The sequence below is a fragment of the Pogoniulus pusillus genome, chromosome 26 (genome assembly GCF_015220805.1).
Source record: "Pogoniulus pusillus isolate bPogPus1 chromosome 26, bPogPus1.pri, whole genome shotgun sequence".
Classification (NCBI taxonomy): domain Eukaryota; kingdom Metazoa; phylum Chordata; class Aves; order Piciformes; family Lybiidae; genus Pogoniulus; species Pogoniulus pusillus.
The window spans coordinates 3,875,709-3,891,239 of NC_087289.1; the positions used below are offsets into that span (position 1 = coordinate 3,875,709).

At 47.5% G+C, this 15,531-nt stretch overlaps 1 protein-coding gene across 13 annotated transcripts in view; it reads right to left on the minus strand.

Annotated features, from left to right (window-relative positions):
* Window positions 1-15,531, minus strand: part of TP63 (tumor protein p63) — a 176,752-nt gene that overhangs the window by 96,513 nt on the left and 64,708 nt on the right. Inside the window, exons 2-3 of one of the 13 annotated variants that reach the window (XM_064165640.1) lie at window positions 15,264-15,378; window positions 12,162-12,235 (exon numbers count right to left, since the gene is read on the minus strand). The exons of the other annotated variants lie outside the window; for them this stretch is intronic. Of the exons in view, the coding sequence (XP_064021710.1) occupies window positions 12,162-12,235; window positions 15,264-15,317 (128 nt within the window). The 5' untranslated portion in view covers window positions 15,318-15,378. The remainder of the gene's footprint in view (window positions 1-12,161; window positions 12,236-15,263; window positions 15,379-15,531) is intronic. 13 annotated transcript variants of the gene reach the window in all.

Consider the following 15,531-nt stretch of genomic DNA (forward strand, 5'->3'; position numbering starts at 1 on the left):
AGCTCAGGTTCGAGGGCTGGTTTGTCTACAACTACCTGAGGGGTGGTTGTGGCCAGGCGGAGGTTGCTCTCTTCTCTCAGGTGGCCAGCACCAGAACAAGAGGACACAGCCTCAGGCTGTGCCAGGGGAGATTTAGGCTGGAGGTGAGGAGAAAGTTCTTCACTGAGAGAGTCATTGGACACTGGAATGGGCTGCCCGGGGAGGTGGTGGAGTCGCCGTCCCTGGGGCACTTCAAGGCAAGGTTGGACGTGGCACTTGGTGCCATGGTCTAGCCTTGAGCTCTGTGGTAAAGGGTTGGACTTGATGATCTGTGAGGTCTCTTCCAACCCTGATGATACTGTGATACTGTGATCATCCTTTATCTACACACAAGTTCATTTCCCACACATGGTCCCAGCCTGAGTTCTGGGCTGTCTGGAGAGGAAATGACTGTGAGTGTTTTTGAGCCTAGCCTCTCATTTTACATAGCATGGACATGGCATGGTCTTGGCTGAGCTTGCTAGAACTCAGTCCATCACAGATGCCCATAGCTCATCTCTTCCTAAGAGGTGTGTGCTGTTAGGGCAAGTGCCAGCTGCAGGCAGCATATTATAGAATCATAGAATCAACCAGGTTGGAAGAGACCTTCAAGATCATCCAGTCCAACCTATCACCCAGCCTCAGATCAAGAGTTGATCATGAGTATGGTTGGCCCCCCCAAAGCAGGGATATGCACTGTGCTGAGTAGCTGCCAGGGATACCTCTTTGGATTCCTGACTGGCTTTGCTTATTAACACAATAACAATGAGATTATGTGGCACAGAGAGCAGTTGTGACAGCCCAGGGAGGAAAGACAGAGCAGTGTTTCTCCCAAAGGGTACCAGGATTAACCAAAACAAACAAAAAAAGATAAAAGAAAAAACTAACAACCCATGCCAGAGTTTGTAGCTCTTGTAAAAGACAGTCAGAACCACAAACCATCTCCTAGTGAATGCTCATGTCTGCAGAGATGAAATCAGGCTCAGTGCTTCTCTCCGAGACAGAAGGAATGAGAGCATGGCACGCAGATAACACCCATCTGAGCAGATCATGGGGCATTTCAGGCAGGGTATTATGCATCCAGCTGGAGAAGTGTAACACGTGGGAATGGATGGAGTGGCTGCTGCTAGAGATGGTGCATTCACATGGAGCCTTTCCAAGGGAGCTCCACAGAAGCTGCGAGCATTCAGCGCGCTGTGGTGCTGCTCCTTACTGCGAGATGTGTGTGCCTCCTTCAGCCCACTGCTGTGAGGCTTAGTGGGAAAAGAGCAGACTTTGGCAGTACATGACCATGGACTATTGAAAAACAGCTAAGCCTGGGTCAAATCTCCAGGTTTCTGAATGCCCTCCGTGTTGCTGGGGTGAAGATGCTGCGTGCAGCTTTGTGGTTCAGGACCAAGGTGCTCAGTGAATGTGCTCTCAGGTTTGGTCAGGACAATGGACTAGAATAAGTGCTTGTCCTCAAAAAGGACATGGGACTGTTGGAGTGAGTCCAGAGGAGGGCCATGAAGATGCTGAGAGGGCTGCAGCAGCTCTGCTGTGAGCACAGGCTGAGAGAGTTGGGGCTCTGCAGCCTGGAGAAGAGCAGGCTTTGAGGAGGCCTTATAGTGGCCTGCCAGTATCTGATGGAGGCCTGCAGGAAGGCTGGGGAGGGACTATTGACAAGGGCTGGTAATGACAGGATGAGAGGTAATGAGTTTAAACTGGCAGAGGGGAGATTTAAACTAGATGTTAGGAAGAAGTTCTTCACAGTGAGGATGATGAGACACTGGCACAGGTTGCCCAAGGAGGCTGTGGCTGCTCCCTCCCTGGAAGTGTTCAAGGCCAGGTTGGACGAGGCCTTGAGCAACCTGTTCTGGTGGGAGGTGTCCCTGCCTATGGCGGGGGGCTGGAACTGGATGATCCCTGAGGTCCCTTCCAACCTGAACCATTCTATGATTCTACACTCCTGCACCAAATGTCATTTCTGTGTTCCCAGCCCCAGGAGGCAGTGAGTGGCTTCTACCTTTCTCCTCCATAGGAAGAAAGTTTCAATTGCCTCCAAGACTTGCCTGAGCACCGATGCCATGCAAAACCCTCCAGAGTCAAACAAAACGAGACATGTAGGATTCAGCTCCCTCTCACCTCTGTTACAACTGCATCCACTGAGCTGAGTGTGCCTTTCTGGGCCAAAGAGATGGGAATACCCAGGCTCCACGGCATGGCAGAGGCACACACAGCATGGCCTTTCCTGGCTGTGCTTGCAGCCCTGCTGTGTGCTCTGCGTTCTGGTTAGAGCTGGGCCTGGGTTTCCTGCAAAGCAGCCTGGGTCCTGCTTGTGCCATATCACTACACTGAGATGCTTGAACGTGTCCAGAGAAGGGCAATGAGGCTGGGGAGAGGCCTTGAGCACAGCCCTACGAGGAGAGGCTGAGGGAGCTGGGATTGGTTAGCCTGGAGAAGAGGAGGCTCAGGGGAGACCTTATTGCTGTCTACAACTACCTGAGGGGTGGTTGTAGCCAGGAAGAGGTTGCTCTCTTCTCTCAGGTGGCCAGCACCAGAACGAGAGGACACAGCCTCAGGCTGTGCCAGGGGAAATTTAGGCTGGAGGTGAGGAGAAAGTTCTTCACTGAGAGAGTCATTGGACACTGGAATGGGCTGCCCGGGGAGGTGGTGGAGTCGCCATCCCTGGAGCTGTTTAAGGCAGGATTGGATGTGGCACTTGGTGCCATGGTCTGGCCTTGAGCTCTGTGGTAAAGGGTTGGACTGGATGAGCTGTGAGGTCTCTTCCAACCTTGGTGATACTGGGATACTATCAGTAGCATATACCTGTTCTTGTCACACTCTTCTTTTAAACTTGCAGAGATTTGAGCCTTTGTGATGTGTGAAGGTTTCAGACCTTCCTTCTGTCAGCTTTGCCCCAACACTTCTTGGGTTTTGTTTGCTCAAGGGCTTGGTGTGCTGCAGGTACAACCCCTGAGAAGCTATTGGGCCCTCCTGCGTATCAAGCCACAGACACCACCTTGCTGCTGTCCCTCATCATACAAGGCAGGCATTCCCCAAACTTGGCCACCATGAGGACGTGGAAGGGAGAAGATGGTGAGGAGATATCCTAACGTGGCCCCTCAAAGCAAGGAAAATCATGCAGCCCAGGCTGTATTTCAGCCCTGAAATACTGTGAGTGGCAGAGCATTTAGTCATATAAATATAGTCAAAGAGGAGAGAGGGATAGCTTCCCCAGACACAGAACATGGAATGAGTGGTTCTTTTTTAGGACAGGAAGGTCTCAGACTGTCTACTGCAACAGACTCATGACATTTTGAGCTGAGCCAGGTAAGACTCTTGGCTCTCTAAGGCACCTACTATGACGAAAGTTGCTTCAGTGTTTAGTTACACAAATTATTTTCTCTTTGAAGCTGCTCAGGACACTTAAAGAGTCACTCTCAAACTCTCTTGAGAAGGCTGAGTTCTACAAAAAATATAAAGTAAGTCATCATGATAGCACAGAGAGTTCTCAGAACTCTATAGAAGCAGGAAAGTGTAAACAGCAACATCCTGTGTTTCAGTAACTAATTCAAATGCAGGGCAGAAATGCCAGCAAAGCAGATGTTGGGTGCAGATTCTGGAAACAGGAGTTTGGTGGAAGCTCCTACTAGTTACCCCCATAGCCAACCTCCTAAATATGATGTGTTCTGAACGAAAAAACATTAACCTGCCTTTCCCCACCACTGCCACCAGCCATACTCTTAGGGGAAAATGAAGCTCTCTGCTAAAAATCACGCTGACTGCATTTTTCAGCATGTAGCAACAGCGTGGCAAGCTACAGTACAGCTAAGCCTAAGGGCAGAGAATCCTCTCCTAAATAAGAGCACTTGCAAAAACCTTTCTCTGTGTCACAAAATAGCTGCAAGACAGGGCAGATGAAGAACAAAGAGCTAAAAGCAGATTGCAGTCCTGAAAGACGGGACCAAGTGAAGTGTTTATCAGGAACACTGCTGATGTGTAAGGGAACACTACCTGGAGAGCTCACGGGACCTTCCCTTTTGCAACTCTGCCTGGTGCTAAGGAATTGCAGGGTTGGCTTCCTATTATTTTATCAATGCATTGCCACACCTAGTGTGATTTATGATTTTTTTGCTTGTGATTATCTTAAAGCTCCAGTGCTCTGACTACCTCAGAGCCTGCTGCTCCATCAAGCCCACAAATAACATTTCCAGCTTGTCTGTTTTAAGAGCAAAACCAACAAATGCACCCCCAAACTTGGAAGACAGTGCAAAGTGATTTAGTTGATTAGCATTAAGATTTTTTAATCCTGCAATATTTGACTGCTCAGTGCCCAGTTTCACAGCTGTCGTGGCCACCTCGTTGACCCCATTGTCAGCAGGCACAGCAATCTACTGTTTTGCCTCTCCAGCTCTGGCTCCTGCTTCTAAGTTTAGAGGCAGGCTCTGCTGGCAGTACACAGCTGAGCAGCTGTTGCTTGAAGAATCCAGCTCACCAGCAAACTGTAAGCTTCTTTCTATGCAATTTTTACAGCAGGCATTGACTTAGGTAATTTTTGACTGAACTAGGCAGTCATTGAACTTCCCAGGGCAAGGTTTCATCAGCAGCCTTATTTTTATGTTGGAAAAAGCCTATTGAAATGCTGATCACTTACTGTGGGATTTCCCCATTCTCAGCCTTGGAGGTGGCTGCTCTCTCTGGAACTCTGTACATTGCCCAAATTCCCCTTGCTTATGTGCATCAGTATTCATCACATCAGGCCACCTGTGGCATTTGAACACCTGATGGGAGATAACTCAGGAGCAAAATGCTGAGAGGAGACGGTCTACTACACAGTAGTAAGTAATTGCAAATAGGCACCAAAACCTCCTAAGTAATCCCTGGAAACAGATACAGAAGTTTTCACAACACTATCTAAAGGGGTGGAAGGATCTAATCTATTGGGAAGTATAGGCTGGATGTTAGGAGGAAGTTCTGCCCAGGGAGATGGTGGAATCACCATCCCTGGAGGTATCACAGTATCACAGTATCACCAAGGTTGGAAGAGACCTCACAGATCATCAAGTCCAACCCTTTACCACAGTGCCCAAGGCTAGACCATGGCACCAAGTGCCACATCCAACCTTGCCTTGAACTGCCCCAGGGACGACGACTCCACCACCTCCCCAGGCAGCCCATTCCAGTGCCCAATGACTCTCTCAGTGAAGAACTTTCTCCTCACCTCGAGCCTAAATTTCCCCTGGCGCAGCCTGAGGCTGTGTCCTCTTGTTCTGGAGCTAGCCACCTGAGAGAAGAGAGCAACCTCCTCCTGGCCACAACCACCCTTCAGGTAGTTGTAGACAGCAATAAGGTCACCTCTGAGCCTCCTCTTCTCCAGGCTAAACAACCCCAGCTCCCTCAGCCTCTCCTCGTAGGGCTGTGCTCGAGGCCTCTCACCAGCCTCGTCGCCCTTCTCTGGACACGCTCAAGCATCTCAATGTCCCTCCTAAACTGGGGGGCCCAGAACTGAACGCAGTACTCCAGGTGTGGTCTGACCAGTGCAGAGTACAGGGGCAGAATGACCTCCCTGCTCCTGCTGACCACACCACTCCTGATGCAGGCCAGGATGCCACTGGCTCTCTTGGCCACCTGGGCACACTGCTGGCTCAGGGCACACTGCTGGCTCAGGGCACACTGCTGGTGTTCAAGAAAAGACTGGATGAGGCACTTAGTGCCATGGTCTAGTTGACTGGCTAGGGCTGGGTGCTAGGCTGGACTGGATGATCTTGGAGGTCTCTTCCAACCTGCTTGATTGATTCTATGATTATCAGCAGACCTGATCAAACAGACTTCAGAAATCTCTTATAGCAAAACATTTTCCTTCTGATTACTTCATTTTTAATCGTGGACTACAAAATGTTAAGCTAAGTGGAAGTTAAGACCTGTATGTCAATGTGACCATTGGCTCCCACCACAATGCGATGCCCACGTTTCCATGAGGGTTTGCACATGAATGCAAAATTAGCTTAGAGCCAGGCACCAAATTAAAAGGCAAAATTACTTGACTTACTCCTCATCCAAGACCCTCCTTCCTCTCCCATGTCTTATGATCACTTATACATATCTATTTATGAGGGTTCAATACTCCTTTGGCCACTTGTTGACTTCAGAGTGGTGGGGTTTCTTTCAAAAATCAAAGCTGAACCTTCCTCCTTTGTATGGGGCTAGAAAACTGTGATTATTGAGCCCTTGCAAGTCAGCAGAAGGTACCACACAAATCAGCAGGGGATTATATCTTGTGACATGTGCCATGAGCACCCTACACACCTCTGAACGAATGAGCTATTGAGAGCTTGCTTCTTTAATATATTCAGTATTGCTGGAAGTTGAGCAAGATCATATGAATTAAATAGTCTCTCCCCAGGATAAAAAGGACTTTATGTATTCTCCTCACAGTCCTTTGAGATATGGAAAAAAACCCAAAACGGTCAATTTGGTTCTACTTTTATCCTTTAAGCAGCACTAAAACGACATCTGAGTTGATAAATGTTTTCTTGTAACACACTTTGGGGGCCTATACTGTTTTGAAGAAGAAAAAAGTGCTGTCTTTGGCAATGACTGTGAAGGGCTGGTAACATCCTCAAGTGCAACAACATCTCTTTGACAGAGAAAAGAGGTCAATGGAGAAGGGCAGCACAAACTGTGCCAGGAGGAAAGAAATGAAGAGGTTTAACATGATGCTCTTGAGTGGTGTTTTGCAAAGATCCTATCATCCAATCCTATCTCCTGATGAGACTGCAGTACAAGAACAGGAGAGCAGACCTCAAGGACAAGGTAAAGACCCTCTCTCTTCATCACTCACCAGCAGCACATGTCCTCAGCGAGACATCGGAGGGCATCTGAGAGGTCCCATACTGGCCACATAGGAGGTCTATGTTCTCCCTACAGAGCTGCTCTGCAAAAGCTTTGCACTCATGAGGACACCCTATATCAGCTATGTCTCAGCACACTACAAGATGTCCCCTTGAATTTGTCTGGCTCCAGATAGGGTCCATCCCTGTTGAATTTCTACCAAGGTGGCAGCACAGCCATGAAGGTAATCACCACCTCACAGGACAGTTCACTGTGGCCAATCAAAAAAAATCACCATTTCAGCTCCCCTCCAGCTTTCCTTCTTGCATGGAATTAATTCTGCTGCTTTCCTTTTTGCATGGAATTAATTCTGCTGCTTTCTTTCTTGCATGGAATTAATTCTGCTCTTCCAGAAGTCACTGGCTGCTCCGAGCACACCACAAGCTGCTCAGAACAATTTCTGGCCCCTCTCTGACTCTTTGGAAAGTACCTGCTGTATCACTGTCTGTTTCTGCAAATAGATCTACACCAAGTCATGTGGCTTTCCTTACTTGGCTCCAGGTCGTTCTGCTAACACAGCAAATTTGGGCTCCCATCTCAAAGGTGAAGGCAGATGTCATAGCAAAAGTTCAGTTACTCTTCAGCAAGGAGTAGTGCAAGGAAAGAGATAAAGCATGCAAGGATTCTGCAGAGCCTGTGCATGGAATGAAGCGCCCCTGCAAGACACTACCCTGTGGCAGCAGAAGCAAAGCTCTGTCACGCTGCCACCCAGCTAACTCCCAAGTGAAAGGAGAACTGCTTATGCCAGCACTGATTCACGACCATGAAGGATCAGAGCCTGCTGCCTGTGATCAGGATGGTTAGTCAGCAGGTTTTACCTGGAATATGCCCCCTCCCAATTCAAAGGGAGGAAACCTGCTGCTTCATTATTGCCTATTAGTAATGATGAGCAGCGGGTAGAGGGAGATTTTCACCTTTGTGCTCCATTGCAAGGATTACCACTGGCATGACTCCTATCTGATAGTGGCAGTCCATTTACCAGCCCTCTTTGATACGTGTGGGAACCAATACAGAAAGGTGAAGCAACACGTGCGATGCTCACAGTGAATGATCTCTTGGAACACAGGAGCTCTGGCTGGCTGGAACTTGGCTCTGCTCTCCAAAATCTCTCCTGACACAGCACCTGAGATACTGCTGCTGCAGCCCATGCTCTCCCTCCCTTCCATGCCCTAATTTCTCACTGTTTCCCTTGTTCTCTTCAAAGAACATTTAATTTTGTTCCTACATACGTGGTTGTTTGGGGGTTTTTTTGTTTGGTGGGGGTCATGGGGAGCGAGTTGTTAGTTTGTTTGGGCTTTTTTGTCTTGTCAATCCTCCCAAACTCCAGGACTGTGTTTGAGAAACCAGGTTCCTAGCATAGAGACTCCAGAAGATTTCAAGGTTGTTCCTCAGGCCTTTGTTATTAGGAAGATTTGGGAGGCTGAGCCGTATCAAATTGTGCTGAGAATACAAAGCCAGAAATTAAAGAGGAAGGAGCAGCTTGTGCTAGAGGCCTTTCATTCGAAAGGGAGGAGTAAGCCACAGTGAACGCTTTCAACACATCAGCGATGTGAAATCCTCAGGCCACCAATTAGCTTGGGCACGGTGAGAGGGGCGAGCAGGGCAGGCAGCTCCACGGTGCAGTGCACTGGCAGGTGCATTCCCAACAGCCCCAAAAGAAGAGCCCGGAAAACACAGCCTAATGACCATTATTTCCAAGAACACAAGTAACTTATCTGTAAACATCAGTCCTCCAACCAGGCATTAAGTAGGGAGGGTGGGGAGGGGGAAAGGTGCTTTGGAGAGAGAGACTAATTACATAGCGCTCAACAGCTGGACTTTGATCATAATTACAGTACCTTCTTCATCTTACATTAAGTGGCTTTCAACTGCTGCTCAGTGGGAAACTTCTTGGAAGGTGGAAATCCCGCCCGTTTCAGATAGTTAGCTCATTTTATGAGTCAGAGCTAGCCTGGGTTTTCTGCAGCACAGGATGAGCTCTCACAGTACCATCCAAATAAGTAATTGATGGGGGTCAGCAATTTGGCACTTCAGTGCAGGTGCTTCTTTCCTTCCAGCAGCACCTTCCAGGCTCAGAAGCCAGAGCACTGAGCCTGCTTTGTCACTGATTTCAAGCACTTCATGCAAATCCTTTGTAAGAGATACAGAAATAGAAAAAGCTTTGAAGCTCCTCCTCAGCTCTATTACTGCTCAGTTTTAGGTTCTCTGAGCTCTTTCTGCTTAAGAAGAAGAAAGATAAGCACGCTCAGGATTCACCTTTTCAACTTTGCTTTAGACATTCACATGATGCATTTGCATTCCTCACACATGTCCTGTCAGTGCCCAGTGCCCCTTTTTTGGCTGGGCTGCAACTCCAGCACTGAGCTTGTAAAGGATGAGGCTGCTGCCCTGGCCAGCTGAGCTGTCTGTAGTTCTGTGTGATGTGAGGGGTGCTTTGCTTTGATACCTGCATTTGAGAAGAAATAAATAGCCTAAAGAAAAGAGCTGGGCTGTTGAGACAGAGGCTGGTATGGCCTGAACAGTAACACACAGCATTGAGAGTCTGGGCATCCAGATGTTTTTCTCCACCTGTGGGACTGAACTACTGTGTTATGTGGATACACCATAGCAGCAGCACACAGTTTCACTGCTGTAAAATGACAGGCAGTGAGCACACAGGCATCATAATGGCACATTAGTTAATACTCCAAAGCGTGATCTGTGTTCACCTCTTGGCAGAGGAAATGTTCTAGCTGGCTCCCACATTGTGGGCTAGACACCCCCAATACGAAGAGATTAATAGACAAAGCAAGAGCAGAGGGTAAATCTAAGCCACAAATCTTAGGTCTAGCTGGAATTTGTAACTGCTTCTCCCTCCACACTGACCTATGGGGAAATCTGTGTGATGCACATCCCATTTTAACAGGGCTTCAGACAATTCTCATAGTTGTTACTTTGCCTGCATGCCTCAATTCAATGTTATCAGTTTGCTGTTTAGATGCAATGTTAAAGTGGCAAAGATGCCCACTGGTATTAGGTAGATAAAGCACTTTGACCACAGCTAAGCAAAAGTATTTCAAACTGTGTAAAATGAAAGCAATTATGAAACTATTCCATTTTTGTTAAATCAGTCAGACAAATGTCACCCAACACGTCATGAATAACCACCCAACAGAGCTTAAAGCTGAAGACTGTATCTTCAAGACTGAGAAAAGTATCTCTGGAACCAGCTTTCAGCTGAGTTTGACCTGTGGCAGAGCACAGCCACTAATAACTGGACAAATGCCACTCTCAGCTCATGTAAACAGACATGAATAACAGCTGAGAGACATTAGTACTCTAAGCTGCATCTCGGTCAAGTTCTATGACTTAGGGGTGTCACAAACTATCTGTACTAAGCTGTCCTGAGGCTTCACACACCGCAACAGTCACTTAAAAACTCATCATGCCATGCTGAGGCATGTGGCAAGGAGCAGCATTTGTAGTGGGAGGTCTGACTTGCTGGAGGATGCAAAATTTGAAGGGAAGAAAGATCCATTTGAAAAGTTTGACAGACTCAGCAATAATTTTTTCCTCGATTCCTACCACAGCTGGGGTTTGGTTTTGTTTTGCTTTGTTTTTCCTGCATCCCAGCATGAATTTTATGAACCTGTTCTTTGACATGGAACGAGGTGTGATGGGCAGGAGTTCACAAGGAGTGAGAGGCTGTCTGAGAGCTCAGGTACAGTTCCCATGCTTTCCAGTTTGTTTGTTGTTGTTTTTAAGTTGTTTTTCTTTAGTCTGTATTATATCTGTTTTGGTTGGTTGGTTTGCTTGCTCTAATTTTCTGTTGAGGAATTTGCCTGGCTGTGGCTCCCAGTCACTGAAACTTATTCACCTGCTAAAGATCTCAGCTATGTCAGCCCAAATTTGCCTTCCTGGGTGGGCAGCACTGTCGTCTTGCTCTTCTCTTGGACACTTACAAGTCCCTGGCAGGGTCAGTGGGGCTGGGTGGATTTGCTGGAGATAAGAACGTGGCTGCATGTGCCTGGCCAGCCCTGGGACTCGTGCTGTGGAAGTTCTCACCAGGGAAACCAATACCACCAGTTTCATTCCATGTTCCTCTGCCATGGCAGTGCAGCCAAGGACTGTGCACTATTTCCCAGCTCCCCTCTTCTGGCCCCAAACACTGCCCTTCCTTGCTGCCAGGTCTCCACACTCCTCCCCAGGACCTTTGCATGGTGGTGGCACTGAAGACCCAGCGGATTAAGGGGCGATAAATCCCCTCCATGCAAACACTGCAACAATTCATGTTAGTGGGGGAAAAAAAAGATCCTGCAAAGCTGCCTGTAGTGCTGTGGGCTGAGTGACAGTGGCCAAGCCCCTTCTTCCACATGCAACATGAGCAGCCCTCCCCAGCACGCTGCAGAGGATAAAGAGTTAACACTTAACCCTTCTGGGGATCAAACACCTTCATGAGACATCAACCAGAGGTTTTTCAAAACGAAGCCAGAAACTATTCCTAAAGTAGCTTGACAAATGACTGTGCTCAGAGGATTGCACCTCACTGAACTTTACGACTGGAAAAATACCATCTACAAGTCATTTACGTGCTTAAATATAGTATCTTCTGTTGGGAGAAACAAACAAACTGACAATGTGATACTGCCATCCCTCATGCAGACATGATCTTTTATCTGCTGGAGAGGCATAAAACTCAGTGCAACAACAAAGCTAAAATAAGAGTGGTTGTCAGGCTCTCAGGTTGGCTGCTAGAATGGGTGAATACTCCTGGAAAAGAGCTTGCTCTCTCTCTCAGAAGGTAGTTTTTCTCCTCTCTGAATCTTTTACATTATTTATTCACCCTTCACATTTAGAAACCTCAGAGCTTAGTAGTTTAGCTCATATTCTTTTCAGCAGCTTTCTCACTTTAAAGAGCAACTAAACACCCCATAGAAAGCTACAGAAATCCTTGCGCTACCCAAAGCAGCTACCCAAAGCGCAGAGTAACCTGCTCGCAAAACACAAGCAAAAGATGCTATCAGCTTTCATGTTGTTGATCATGTATTCCCCCCCCCCCCCCCAACCAGCACCAAAGAGGCAAAAGGAGATATCTTAAACGGATGCCTATAATTAAACAGTAACCTGTTAGAAAGCCAAAAGCAATAACAAGCTCCAGTGAGCGTGAAGAGAGCGGCGCATTTTTTCCGCGCGCAGCCCAGCTGCCGCCGGACGACAGCGAGAAAAGTGAACAGTTGCACAAGACAGATCAAACCTGCGATAGCAGAGTTACGTCACGCCCGGAGACTCACCGCGGGATGCAAGGATCAGGGTAGTACTGCAAGGTGGTGAAAGGCGCCGCTTCGAAATTCATTTCCTTCGAGCCCTTCGTCGGGTCCCAGCCAAAAGAAGATAAATAGATGTAAAGCCAGCAGGCTAAAAGCAATAAGGTCAAGTGGTACACGGGGTACAACTTTAGAGATTTATTTCACACTTGGGAATGGGTGGGATCTCCTAGAGACTTGGCCAATAGGATTCATCAAGTGACCAGAGCATCACCGCCAGTCCCTCCTCACCAGCTGGGCATCTTCTGCACAGATATTTTCCCCTCCTCTCAACATCCTTAATAAACTTGGGTGTACAGCAGCTCCATTTGTTGTTGGGAGCTCATCTGGGGCATCTCTGAACTTCTGATCTCGCTGGCCATTGGTTGCCTTCCTGCCTGACTTCACAGTTTAATTTTGGCAGCTCTTGCGATTTTTCAGAGCGCTGTGGTCGCTGGTGATCCTCGTCTCCAGATGGCTGGAGTTTCCTCTGCTGCCTGCACTGCCTGGGCTGCCTTTGGTTGCACTTTCAAAGCTTTCTTTGTCAACTCTGTGGCTAGTACCTGCATAATGCTGCTTGGGGGGGGGGAGGAAACTTTCAGTCTCTCTCACACCACAGCTCCAACGGTCTGTTGTGGCCAGTTTCAAAAGCTGAATGACAAAATATGGGGAAATTCCTCCATTAAAATTAATTCTGAACTTTTGCTCTTCTGCCTCCTCTTCCTGCCTTCCTTCCCCCGAAGACAACTATCATGCAAAATCGCTAAGGTTCCCATCTATATCTTTTCATTGCTTGGCTTTGGTTGGTGGTTGTATGGTTTGCTATTTTCCCAAAAAGGATTGAGTTGATGTAGAAATCTGTTTTGGTGTTCTGTGAATAACAGAGGAGTTTTCCCATATGAAAGGCAATGATTTCAAATATCTCGAGGAGAAAAGAAAAGTAGGAAACAGAACTCATTTCTTTTTCAAGTCACTAAAGCCTAAAAAAGGCCAAGTAAAGCCCAGTGAAACAAAGTAGGTTTTAATTCCCACCCATCTTTTTTCAAGTTACACAGAAAATTGGTCAGAAAAGCAACCTGTTTTGTCCCCCTGTTTTTCCCCCTTCTGTGGCTCATCCAAATAGTGCAGCCTGTAAACCTACACTAGTTTTGTGGTTTTGGGGAATGAATGAAATATGAATCAGGAGCTAAATTAAAATGGATTCCACCAGGAAAAAAATAGCAGCCGTGTATCCATGCACCAGTGGGGTTGCATCTTCAGGCAGACACAGGTTTGTGTGTGTGAAGAAAGGGCAAGGGGCTGCCCCATAGCTCATCTACAGTGCAGCTTTTGTGTTGATGTCAGCAAATGCTAACCTCTTGAGTAAAAGCCAAGAGCCTTCTGAGATAGCAGTGACTACCTTTTTTTCTTTTGTCTTCTCTGCATTTTCCTTGTAGGAAATTTTGGGTTGAAGAATGTCATGTGGAAACATTTCCCTTGCTGCCCGTGCCAGGGTGGCAGGGGAGCTATTTCAGACTTGACATTCTCCACCCACACTCAGCCTCATAGTTCCTAACATCTGTGAATTGTGAATTCTGTAAACTCACAGGGCTGATCTCTGGCCAAGTCCAAGCAGATTTCACTAGAGTAAATGGCATTTGCCAAATGAAGATAGGCTGGAAGTGAAAGCTATATTCAGTAAGAGCTCCCTCATTGATGTCCATCACTTTGCCCTGCCTGGCCTGGGGAGGAGAAGTAATGCAAACCACCCTTCTTCTTTTAAGCTGGAGCCCTGGAGAAAACACCAAGTCCCACAGTCTGCATCACTGAGGAAGAGGTGTGAAAGAGTCCAAACCAGGCTCTGCTATGGAGGAGATAGGGGTGAAATCACACTCAGTGCAGCCTAGAAGCTTGACTGCTCTCTCTAGGCAGCAAATACTCTCAGAGAATAGACCAGGAGGGCCAGTACAAACTTGTGGTCCACACTGTTAACCTGGCTCTGGTTTAGCCTTTGAACATTTACCCTTAGCCATAGACATGGCAGGCAAATCCTCCCCCTGCACAAACCATTTAAGCAAAGCTTGGGTTCATATCCTGCTGCTCCAGGACTCAGTTTCAATGTGCACCCATGGAGATGCCTATGGATAACCAGTCTGGCTGGGAAAGTGCACACTGGGCTGCAGGTACATTGCCAAGAGCTTGTGCTTGGTTCTAGAGATGCATTGGAAGCTTGTTGTATTTCTTCTACCGTGCCCATGGTGGGACTGACTGTTAATTCTTCAGGTCTAGCCTTACAAAAGAGTGGCCACACATTGTGTGCTCTCACAGCAGCCTGGAAGAGTTTGTCTTTCTTGATATATTTAATCCTAAAGGGCATAAACCTCATGCAAAATAAACACTGTGTGAATATGGCTAGTCTTGGGAAATCACTCTTCAGATACTTTTCTGCTGGAGAAGTAGATAAAGACACAGCTTGGGCACCAGTGCTAGCAGACTGGGAGCAGGGGAAGAAGACTGGACAATTCCCACCCAGAGACTCAGGCCTGCTCTCCTGGTTTTGGCCTGCCTCTTCACAGGGCTACGTGGGTATGTGGCCAGATCACACATTCCAAGTACAATTCCAAATACATTGTGAAGCACAACAAGAGCTTTCTGGAACTGATACTGCTGGGCCTCTGCCTCTAACAGTCAACCTGACCTCCAATTTTACACTGCCTTAACTCTGCCCAGCAGAATACCTACTCCTTGGTATCTTGGACACACTGAATACAAGTCTGCTACAGCCCAGTCCTGCAATTGCTGCTTTTGATGCTGAAGGCATCTAGCGGCATCACAGTCTGGAAGATGTAGCTAGTCTCCAGCTCATAGTTCATACCAGAACAATAACCTCTCCTGAAAACCTGTAATTAACTTTAAAAAGAAGCACCACACAACTGAAATAAGAAGTAGTTGCTTGGATCAGGCTTCCATTCTCACTCACAAGGCATTGATGGGAAGGAGTGTCTAGTAAAGATGTTTCCATAAAAACATCAAAAGGGGCCAGCAACAGCCCAAGGTCCTTTCCAGCTCTTGTGCTGAGGGCTGGGCAAATGCAAATCACTCACAGTTTACCTCATTTTGGCAGCTCACACAGCACCTGGCTGCTTTTCCCAGAGAGCTGGACATTTTAGCTTCCCACAGAGATGGCCCAAGGTAGCTCAGAAGGTCTATCTTTTGCTTTTCCCGTCTGGAAAACAAAACCATGGAAACCCTACTAGTGACAGTGCACAAAGACTACCTGCAAAAGCCAGTTTCTTCCCCCCCCCCCAGTCCCAGCTTCCTTCCTGTCCCCTCCTCGCAGGCAGCATTTAGCTGCAGGTCGATTCACCATGGAGGTAGG